Source organism: Prosopis cineraria, unplaced genomic scaffold (genome assembly GCF_029017545.1).
Source record: "Prosopis cineraria cultivar Desert tree isolate PC_DT_omini unplaced genomic scaffold, ASM2901754v1 PC15, whole genome shotgun sequence".
Lineage (NCBI taxonomy): Eukaryota > Viridiplantae > Streptophyta > Magnoliopsida > Fabales > Fabaceae > Prosopis > Prosopis cineraria.
Window position 1 is genome coordinate 2,468,389 of NW_026555346.1, and position 11,884 is coordinate 2,480,272.

General features: G+C 36.4%; 1 protein-coding gene across 1 annotated transcript; it reads left to right on the top strand.

Moving 5' to 3' along the window:
* The first annotated feature begins 3,731 nt into the window (after positions 1 to 3,731).
* On the top strand, positions 3,732 to 11,646 carry LOC129294343 (transcriptional corepressor SEUSS). The gene is given in 12 exon segments (XM_054932629.1): positions 3,732 to 4,124; positions 4,601 to 4,848; positions 4,940 to 6,039; positions 6,127 to 6,178; positions 6,181 to 6,245; positions 6,503 to 6,551; positions 6,738 to 6,952; positions 7,092 to 7,160; positions 7,552 to 7,649; positions 8,022 to 8,115; positions 8,591 to 8,660; positions 10,421 to 11,646. Coding segments are annotated over 10 exon segments (2,745 nt in total). The 5' UTR covers positions 3,732 to 4,124; positions 4,601 to 4,848; positions 4,940 to 4,983; the 3' UTR covers positions 11,398 to 11,646.
* Positions 11,647 to 11,884: the final 238 nt, after the last annotated feature.

Sequence of the window (11,884 nt, forward strand, 5' to 3'; positions counted from 1 at the left end):
TTTATTAGAAACACTTTTGGAAAAAGTACATTAGTTATATTTTGAAACACTAAAAATACATTACATTTTCACTGCATAGAATTTGACAAATAATATTTGTATATCCATACAAAGTTGAAGGTATTTTGATAATTGCTCGTCAATGAATAATTTAAAAAGTTTAACGAACATGCTAAAGGAGTCATTTACTTTATATATAATATAATTAAAGTAGAGAAGCTAATCACCTTGAGAGCATGTAGATTTACAGCTTACTGGGGACCATTTGGCTTTATAGATATTACATAACTACTCGGGACACCTGCTTTTTTCTTTTAATACACCTGGCTTTTCTCTCTAAATGTTTGAGTAGCTTTGAGCTTTCATTTTTGACATTCCAAATTATATTGTCTTGCACAAAAAGAGAGGAGAAAGTATTAAGCTTGTAATGTTTTACTAGATTCTTCCAGACATCTAAAGCTTTCTTGTAGTCATGCAAAATATAAATTGAAGAATTAAGAGAGTTACAACCAAAAGGGATGTTTGTCAAATAGGGGTACTTTCATCAACATAGGTGTAGATGGTTTGGAGTCAATCCCAAGCATCTTTCTAAAGAAAGTATTTTATTTTCTCATGGGTTAGGTTACTTCTAAATTTTTACCTGTAATGCAAAATTGGGTTGATCATTTAGAGTTTTTATAGCTTTATTAGTAGAGGAACACCTAGCTTTCCATGTCTTATATAGAGTATTATATCAAAGAAGGATGGGGATGGTGAGAGGTTAAAAGACGGTGAGCTTAATTAATGACCTCTCATGGAGTACAATGTTCAATGCGTTAAGGATTGATCTAGAAACCAAATTAATATTAATTAACAATGAATCAATAAATCAATTGATTAGTCATCGTATGAGCTTCTAACTATGTCAATTTTGTGACAAGGAAAAAAATGACAATTAAGCTTATTGGTAGGGTCTCTGTGTTCACTTGTGTGACCTATATATCACAATCCACACAATATTATACATGATCAGTCTATTATGAGTTCAATAACTAGTTAATGTAAATCCCCAACATATATAAAATCATTGCAGCATACATTACAAATAACATGGGGTGTTAGGATATATTGTGTTAGTGACTAGCCATATTTCCATTAATATTGTGTATTTATTAATCACACTTACCTTTTTTTCATAGCTATATAATACGCATTTAATTATTTTCCCATCCTACTGTTTTTAATAAAGATATTGAAATAAAGTAGATGCAATATATATATATATATATATGTATATCTCACAATGTCTTAAATCCTAGAATAAACCAACACAAAAATTTATTTTGAGATTGTGTTTGGATTGAGGGAAGAAAGGGAGGAACCACTAGCTCCAATACAATGAAAATCCTCTATCTTGATCTCTCTGTGGATTTTTTAAATAAAATTTATTTTGTTTGTAGAAAGTCATGAATTGCACTTGCCAATTCATATTAAAAAGGTCAGTAACCTTAAATTTATACGTCTTATCCTCGGTTTTTATCAAGTTTTGTAGGATCCAGTAATAATGCTATTAGATTATATTTATTTGTTATCTGGTTTAATCGAATATAATTTTTTAAACATATTTTCCCCACATGCAAACTCAAAAACTCAATATTTCACATTCAAGCCACGATTATTTGCTATCAACTATCGAGCCAACTTCTTTTATTTCGCACATGCCAAATATAGTTTTTATTTTATTTTTTGTTGAAAAAGCCTAGTCTTCCAAACTAAGGGATAATAAATCAAACACCAATCACTAATCACTAATAATTAGTAATCATCCATGTTAAACATTTTTTTTATTGAATGAGGCTGAAGTTTAGTAAAGAATTGAACCCACCACCTCACATGCATAAGGAAATTAATTTGCCACTGGGGCAATACACTCAAGTGCTCCATATCAATTATTCCATCCATTTAAAATGCAAGGCGTTTAAATCAAATTAAATTTCAAATAAGTTAGTTAATTGTCTTTAAATTAACACCGTATTTTTTATATTTATACTTATTCACTATGGTGTCTCATTAAATGTAAATAGTTGGGTGATTTATTTATAAAGGATTTTTTTATAAAAATATCATGGCCTGTTTGGTATGATGAAAATAATTTTGATGGAAATGAAAATGCATATTAAAATTGAAAGGGATCGAAGTTTAAAAATATGTTTGGTGTGTTCATAGAACCTTGGTATAATTTTTATCAAGAATATATATTCATAATATTAAAAAACCAGAATACCCTTACTAAAAAAAAAAACTTAGACCAACACAGTCACCCTTACCTATATTGTTATTAAAAGAACCACCGCTGGAGAACAATCAACAATCGAGAATCTAGATTTAACAATCAATGACCAACAAAAACTACTATTGAAACAACAAATCCATATTATACAAAAAAGGAATCAAAGAAAAGATAAAGGGAGAGGAAGGTTTAACACTTTCACTTCACAACAATTAAGAAACTGAAGATAAGGGATCAAGAGGGAGAGGAAGATCATGAGGGAGATACAGCTTTAGCACCTTTGCCTTGCAACAAGCAAGAAATAAAAAATGGAGATTGAGACAAAGATCTAGATTCAATAAACAACTCGCTTGCTCCGAATGTTATTGGGCTTGGAAGATCAAGAGGCAAAGAATACCTAAATCAAGCAACCTCACCCTCGATCTTCCTTCTGCTCTAGTCTTAATCTCAGCAGATTAGAGGTTGGACATGGAGTCACCTTCAAGCTTTAGCCATACAAACAGAGGTTCGTGTAGTTGGCAAAGGAAGAGGGAGAGTCACCATTATTTTTATCATCCATGGAGGTTGCTTGCGATTGCTGTCTCAAAGTTGGAGGTTGTTGTCGCCAGGTGTTGGAGGTCATCGATACTAGTTGCTAGGTGTTGAGAAGGTCAACGGAAGGTTGAGTGTAGAGAGAGAGAGAGAGAGAGGAAGGGATAAAGAATGAAAAAAAGGATTATAAAATTTGAAAATTGAGTATTTATCATGGAATCAAATTCCACTAACGCCATGTGGAATTGATTTATAGCATATCAAACTAACTATTTTTATTAAATTTCATTTCTAAGGACAATACACCATCATACTAAATGAGATCTTATTAACTACACATTAAAAAACTAAACTAGGCCTTATATTTTTTGAAGGGGGCAGTTAGCATCAAATATAAGCTTTATAATACAAAACACTATAAACTACAAACACTATACCTTAATTTTTAATTTTAACATTTTCTGGCATATTTTAATTACATAAATTTAAGTGTATAATGCTTTGAGAAATTTGAATTTACAATTGTCAAAATATGAATAATAATATAAAAACATAAATACTAATTTTTAAAAGTTCCAAGGACAATTCTATTTTTTTTTACAGAAAATCGACATGTAACATTTTAAGTATCAACAACCAATATTAATGTTCATAAAAAAATAAAAATAACAATCAATCAGGTTAGCTATTTCATATACTAAACATATGATATTTTGGTAAAATGGTAATTAAAGAGGAATGGAAGGACACATGTAAAACAATAAACCCAAATCCTGGGTGCTGGATGGAAACGGGCGGTGGGATGAGATGGGATGAGAAGATGTATGGGCATGATGGATTCTAGGATACAGCATCATGATAATATGGAGCCACGCATGTGCATCAGAGGCGCTAATACAAGAACAGGATTTGACTTCATTCCAGAGACAGACCGAGGGTAGAAGAAAGAGAAAGGTAACAAAGAAAGAATGAAGAAAATTCAATCCGATCGAATACAATTTTGACGTCCGCAAGGACTCTCCCTCTCTCCTCTCTCCCCTCTCTCTCACTCATCTTTTTGCTTCTCTTTCCACTTTCTCTCTCTAAACTTCACAGCCACGAACAGGGTGTTTACTGAGGTTGATAGCCCATATTCCAGGTGATACACTGAGAAACCCTAGATAAGCTCCACTCACATCTTCAATACAATTCTCAATGAAGGAAAATCTGAGTGCAAATTCCCAGCTTTCCTCAATTCTCTGTTGTTTGATCAGTTCTCACTGGCGTTGTTGATTCTTTTGTACGGTTTTTTTCGGAGGCTTTGTCTGTTCAATTTCAACTCCTGGTGAGTTCTTGCTAGTCTACCACTTTTACCCATTTTCAGCTCTTGTTTCTGTTACCGTCAATTCGCCGTACTCCATTTTACTTAGTTGAGCTCTGGATCCTCGATTTTGTTTAGCTAGGGCTCGATCGAGGGCTGTTAGCACTAAATTTTCTTCACTTCTTTTTGCTGCTTAACTTTTCTTTCTTATCTTTTTATCAAGTTTTTATCTTGCGCCTCTTAATCATTGTGTCTGGGGCTGAGAGATTGAAAATTGAGCATAGACTTATTATAAAGAAGCTAATCCCTATCATCTTGCTTGGGTTTCCTGTACGTTTTGGGTTTCACTGCTTGGCTGTTGGCAAAAGGGTTTTGTTTGATTAAAAGAAAATTTCGTACTTTTTCCAAAGGTTTTGATTGTTGGCGTCACAATATTATTATCTTGAATCTTGTTTCTGTGCGGAAGTTTTATTGGTTTTCTGCTTATCCTCTTGTGCAAGGGATGGCGAATTGGATCTGAAAAGTCGTGTATTGTGGAGAGATTCATGCGAAAGCCGTTTGAAGGTTGCTCATCTGACCGCACCAGTGCAACTTTGATTTTCAGAAGCGAAGGTCGTTTCTTGGTTTCATCTTTCTTTGGTCTATGGCTTGTACTTGGTTAAGCTCAACACCACAAGCTCTGGAAGAATTCTTACCCATTTCGGTTGGCGTGCAGTAAATCCTCTGGAGCTTGTAGCCTTACGTTTTGGTATGAAATACTATATGGGTTGAACTGTATGCCCAGTTTATCAAAAGCTGATGTTTGATTGTAGTTTGTTGAACTCATGTTTTATACTTAGTTGCTCTGCTTAGGTGATTTTTTGAAGACCTCAACATTGAAAAGATGGTACCCCCGGGACCACCCACTCCGATTGGTGGTGCCCAGTCTGTGTCACCCTCCCTCCTGAGATCTAATTCTGGAATGTTGGGAGCTCAAGGGGGTCCGATGCCTTCACAGTCTTCTTTTCCCTCGCTTGTGTCACCGCGGACTCAGTTTAACAACATGAACATGCTAGGAAATATGTCCAATGTATCTTCCATGCTGAATCAGTCTTTTCCAAATGGGGTTCCAAATTCTGCACTCTCTGGTCCCGGAAGTAACCAGCGAGGAGGCGTTGATGCTGGAGCTAAAACAGATCCTCTTTCCAGTGTTGGCAATGGAATGAGCTTCAATACTACCTCATCCTCGTTTGTACAATCAAATATGGTGAATCCTGGTCCGTCTGGTCAAGGTCAGGGCCAACAATTTTCAAATCCTTCTAGTAACCAACTGTTGCCAGATCAACAGCATTCCCAACAAGACACTCAAAATTTCCAGCATAGTCAGCAGTCATTGCAACAGTTCTCGTCACCTCTGAACTCTCAGCAACAACAGCAGCAGCAACATTTTCAATCAATGCGAGGTGGGATACCTGGCATCGGACATGTTAAATTGGAGCCCCAAGTAAACAATGATCAACTTGGGCAGCAGCAGCAACAGCAGCAGCAGATGCAATCATTGAGGAATCTTGCACCGGTGAAATTGGAACCTCAACAAATGCAAACAATGAGAACTATGGCACCAGTAAAAATGGAACCACAGCATTCTGATCAGTCATTATTTTTGCATCAACAACAGCAACAGCAGCAGCAGCAGCAGCAATACCTCCACATGTCAAGACAACCCTCTCAGGCTACTGCTGCCCATCTCAATCTATTGCACCACCATAGACTGTTGCACTCACAACAGCACCCACAACAACAACTCTTAAAGGCAATGCCTCAGCAACGGCCACAACTACAACAGCAGTTTCAACAGCAGAATATGCCTATAAGGTCTCCCGTAAAGCCAGTTTATGAACCTGGAATGGGTGCTAGGCGGCTGACAAATTATATGTGTCACCAACAGCATAGACCTGGAGTAAGAAGTATTCTGTTTATTCTATTGCCTTTGTTCTGTTCATACCATCTGTTTCTCTAAGATGCTTCTGGTCTTCATTTTATGGAGGATAACAATATTGAGTTCTGGAGGAAATTTGTTGCTGAATATTTTGCTCCTAATGCAAAAAGAAGTGGTGTGTTTCTATGTATGGAAGCGGCAGACATACAACTGGGGTTTTCCCTCAGGTATGCTACTATTGAAACCCTTCCAAACTTTTCTGAGGGCATTGATAACCCCATCGTAGCTATTTTAGTAATTATCGTATGAGGTCCATTATTCTATACTAAATTATTTTATCTTAATGTCTTTTATCATTGTCATTGTCATGTATTGTGTTTTCCTTCACGTTGTCATAGACAAATATGGGATCAAGGTAGTGGCTTAATTCACTGCTAAGCATTAGTATAATCTGAGATGTCTATCATTAATTTTTTTTTTTCAGGATGTATGGCACTGTGAAATATGTAATCGCAAACCTGGCCGTGGGTTTGGTAAGATTCTATTTTTGGGTTACCTTTTCAATATATCTTTGTCCAGTTTTCTCCACTGTTCCAATATTGACTAATGACATCTTTTACTTATTTTGTTTAATCTGAGGATAGTTTGTACTTTAAACATATGGCTGTAGTGGATTATTCTCCTTTCTGATTCATGAAAGTTTTTTTGCACAATTTCAGAAGCAACTGTTGAGGTACTTCCGAGGCTTTTCAAAATTAAGTATGAAAGTGGCACTTTGGAAGAGCTACTTTATGTAGACATGCCTCGCGAGTATCCTAATTCCTCTGGTCAGATTGTTCTGGATTATGCAAAAGCAATACAAGAAAGTGTTTTTGAGCAACTTCGTGTTGTTCGTGATGGTCAACTTCGAATAGTCTTTTCTCCAGACCTGAAGGTTATGCATAGAAATTATAATTTTCAGCCTGTCAACTCAAAAAAGATAGGGCCTTTTTTTTTTATTTCTTTTCTAGTTTCAATTTTTTATTTTGTCTAAAAGGATGTTGACATTCTAATGTTTATTATTTCTTTTGCAGATATGCTCTTGGGAATTTTGTGCTCGGCGTCATGAGGAGCTTATCCCAAGAAGACTGTTAATACCTCAGGTTACTGATTAAATAATTGCTGTTACAATAAACTTGGTTAGACCGAGGGATTTGGTTGATTGATTAATAAATTGATTCCAGCAAATTTTGTCAAACTATTCAGTAATCTACTAATGAAAGGTAGTTTATATCCTTTATTGGTAGACTTCACATATTAGTATCATATGGCTACCGCAAGTCCTGAGATTTTTACTTGGATAGATGTTTGCTGAGCACCATACAATATGGATTTTGGTTTCGCTGCATAATAATTCTAAAATTCTTTTTGCAATGCTGACATTCACGTCATAGAGTTGATGACAAAGTGATGGGCGCGAGTGCAAATTTAGAATGTTATTGTTGCTTTATGGTTGTTCACTATCTTATTTATGTATTTATCTTTGTTATTCAGGTTAGTCAGCTTGGAGCTGCTGCTCAAAAATACCAGTCTTTTACTCAGAATGCAACTCCTAATTTATCTGTTCCTGAGTTACAAAATAATTGCAATATGTACGTCCTTTTTGTTGTGCTTGATTTATGTAGCTTTCTTTGTGGTGGTTGATGGTTTATAATGATTCCTGAGAAACCGGCTACTGCATCAAATCTGCTCTAGACTTTAAATATTCCGTATACTGATTGTTTCAAAACTTTCTATACTGAGACTCTGGCATAAGCCACAGATTATTCTCCTCGAGTAAAAGTAAAAGGATTACAGCTTTTTTTCCCCCTACTTGGAGAAACCATTTATTGGAAAATGTTGGTTGCTACATCTTGCTTGTTTCATTTGTAGTGCATTCTGGCTTTTGGTCTGACTCTTTGGAAGTTTGTTAGTCGTGGTTAGGTTCCAATGGGCTTCTTGTGATTTATGTATTTTTTTTCCAGGTTTGTTGCATCAGCTCGTCAGCTTGCAAAAGCCCTAGAGGTGCCATTGGTTAATGATTTAGGATATACAAAGAGATATGTGCGGTGCCTGCAGGTAAATCATTGTTTATCACTTTTGTTTCCTGAACTTCTTTCATGGTACCATGACCTCCCCTGATGATATGCTATGCTGGAATTCTTTTTGCACTGACCGTTTGAGCAGGGGATCCTTTTTTCAGGGTCTTGCAAGCTTTAGCAACTGATCTTTTTTAAATTTATATTCTACGTTCTCTTTCCTGGATTAATGTTAGGGTTTTTTCTCCTTTATGTAATATGGAATTTGTGCCCTGTAATGGTGGTTACTGAGGTTATGATGTATGTTTTCTAAAAAATTATTGTATTTTTTTGAAGTAGTTGTGAAGGCTTACATTCCTTGCTAGACTCATGTTTTTGCCAAGAAGAGAGAATGAGACATTTTCTCTTGCCATGATAAATTGGTTAGATTATCTATGAATTTATCACAGAGGGATCTGCTGAGTTAACTTGACAAACTTGTTTCCTGTTTCTCTCTTTCGTTGGATATGTTGCAGATATCCGAAGTGGTAAATAGTATGAAAGACTTGATAGATTACAGCCGAGAAAAAGGGATTGGACCTATGGGTAAGTTTAGTAAGTTTGCTTGATCGCAAATATGGATATGTGAACATGTTTGCCGAAATATTATGTTATATTGAGAGGGCATTGGTAGTCATTCAATCACATACTTATTTGCAATGTTCATTACCAGTCATAAAATTTAGTATTATTTGTTATTTAGTAAAGTTAGGAGCCTTAATTAATTAATTTGTTTGTATTGTGTTCATAGTTTATAATATATAATTGTAATTATAATTCAATTTATTATTACAATTATAATTATATTTTGTTTGGATATCCACATTTTGTTAATTCTGACAAAAGTTTCCTGCATAGTGGGTGATTATAGATACTCTCATCCAATCTTTTCTAAGCTATGCTTGGTAATGGAATCATTTCTAGCAAAAGGTTGTATCTGCCTGTTGATTTGAATAGTTCTAATTGTGAATTTTTCGAGGCTTCTAGCTTATGGTTATTATGTACTAGAGTACATTGTGCTGAGAGCCACAAATTGATGGTTCCTTTCTTTTTTATCATTCTGGTATAAAATTGCTTTATATTTTTGACATTCTTCTGGAGTGGTTTATATATTTCATTTATATGATGAAGAGCTCCAAATACAGCAAGAGAAAATCCAACCATTTTACTGAGATTATCATGAGATGTCCAATTGGAAGCAATTAGGTCTGCAGGTTATTCTGGACAGTGAGGGATCTAGGGTCATGAAGTTCCTTATATATATAATGAGGACACATTGGTTGAAGCTTGTTCATATCCTCTTCTAAAAATTGCTCTCAAAAGCTTAAGTTAACTGCTATTAGCTCTATATCTGTTACGAGATTGTATCCTAAGATATTTCTTATCGGGATATTTGGGACTCAAGTTATTGATGGGGAATAAAAGATTAATGGAGATAAAATCAAGCATAGTTGAGCATGCGAATTACTATCTCTGGTCTTTGGTAAGGGTCACATTTTAGAAGGTTTTCATGGTCCTAAATATTTATACAAGTCACATTGCAAAATGTCTACGGCCTTAAATTCTTTTCCCACAAATTCCCTTGCACTGGAAACTGATTTGTTGATTTTCTCTTCTAGAAAAATGTTGATGTTAAATTTAATGGGTTTAATTAAGAGCTATCTTTGAAAGTGGTGTTTAAATTTGAAAAATTTAAGAACATAAGAAGCTTTTAAGATGGTCTTCTTGATATGTGTGAAGTAGTTGAAAGTGACTTCCCATTAGGAGGGAGTAAATATTTGTGGAATTTTGGTTGTATAGTTGGGAGAAAAATGGGCATATGCTCATGTTCCTCCCATGTTAGCCTGAAGGTCTGATTTTTCTGGACTGCTGTAAAGATGAGCATTAGTGCTGTTAGCTGACAGTGAATCATATTAATTGCAGACAACCTAATTCATCAGTTGTCTTGTTTCATGCCTTGTGCCCTGTGCTTGCTGCTGGAGTTCCTTTTGGTCTATTGTCCATGCTTTTGTGATTAGATTTAGAGTCTATAATGGGTGGGTTGAAGGTCAATTGGCTGGTAGACGTTGGGAGAGGTGAAATATTTAAATGTTGTGTTTTCATGTCTCGGTGGGGATGATTTTGTGTCCATGTGTCCATGACATGGGCAGCTAAAGTAGCATTGACGTCTCTTTGAAATACCATAATCTCATGTTCTGATTCTTTGCTAATTTTTTGCGAGGGTGTTACTCATGTTTGATCTCAATATTGATAATTGAATGTCCTCCTTAGACCATGATTATACTTTCATTCTTGCCATTTCTCAGAAAGCTTGGCCAAATATCCTCGGAGAACTGGTAGTTCATCTGGAGTTAATGGTCAAGCTCAACTGCCTGAAGATCAATTACCACATCCACAGCAGCAGCAGCAGCAGCAAGTGGTGGCCCAAAACTCAAATGGTGATCAAAACTCGGTGCAGCCTGCTGCTGTGCAAATAACTTCTAGTAATGGCGTGGCTAGTGTAAATAACTGTATCCACTCAGTATCTGCATCGACTACTCCAAGCACCATTGTTGGACTTCTTCACCAGAACTCCATGAATTCTAGACAACAGAATTCCATGAATAATGCCAGCAGTCCATATGGAGGTAGTTCTGTTCAGATGCCATCCCCAGGTTCTTCCAGTACTGTGCCACCAGCACAGCCAAATCCGTCGCCCTTTCAAGCGCCAACACCATCCTCATCTAGCAATCCACCACAAACTTCTCACTCATCTTTAGCAGCCGGCAATCACATGAATCCATCTAATTCACCAGCTAATGTTTCCTTGCAACAGCAGCAGTCATCCCTTTCTGGTGAAGCTGACCCCAGTGATGCTCAGAGTTCAGTTCAAAAAATCTTATCTGGGATATACTCCCAAAATAATGGCACGGATGGAATGGTAGGTGTCGGTTCTTTTGGAAACGATGTCAAGAATGTGAATGGGATTATGTCTGTGAGTACCAATACAGGTCTCAATGGTGGAAACTGCCTGGCTGGCAATGGGCCTGTGAATGGCAATTCATGTGCTGGAGCTGGTGGCTATGGCACAATGTGCGTTGGACATGGTCAATCTGTCATGGTCAGTGGGATCAGGGCTGCAATGGGAAACAACTCTATTATCAATGATAGGGGAGTAATGGCAGCCATTGCTCGAGACCAAGCTATGAATCACCAGCAAGATTTGTCAAACGAACTACTTAGTGGACTAGGAGCAGTAAATAGTTTTAATAATCTTCAATTTGATTGGAAATCTTCCTCATGAAAGGCTTTGCGGATATATGGGTGTTCTGGTTCTTGACAGCTGCTTGTGCAGCAAAGCACGGTAGACCTGCCTTAGGCCTCCCTTGTGATGGCAGGCTGCGATGGCGTAGTTATAGGGCATAGGATCAAGGCCTGCCTCTGTACTAATCTGTTATTTGCTATGTAAAAAATGAAAATCTGCTGGCTGGTTTTGTGGCTGACGGGTGTGATTTTTCTTGTGAATTCAAATGTAACTTTAATTTCCCCCCAATCTCCGTGGCTTTGAAAACTTATACTTGACACAACACATTCACGTACGCAGAGACTGCGGGTGGTTATTAGGAGACTGCACTTCTTGTCTTGGACAATATCCCAAGTAATAACGATTTCCTTTACTATGTCCGGAGAGGCATAGAGAGAGAGAGAGAGAGAGAGAGAGAGAGATTTCTTCGAAATGAATTGCGAGGGATCTTTTCCTGCATGCTGAATTTGAATATTCGATTTTTTAT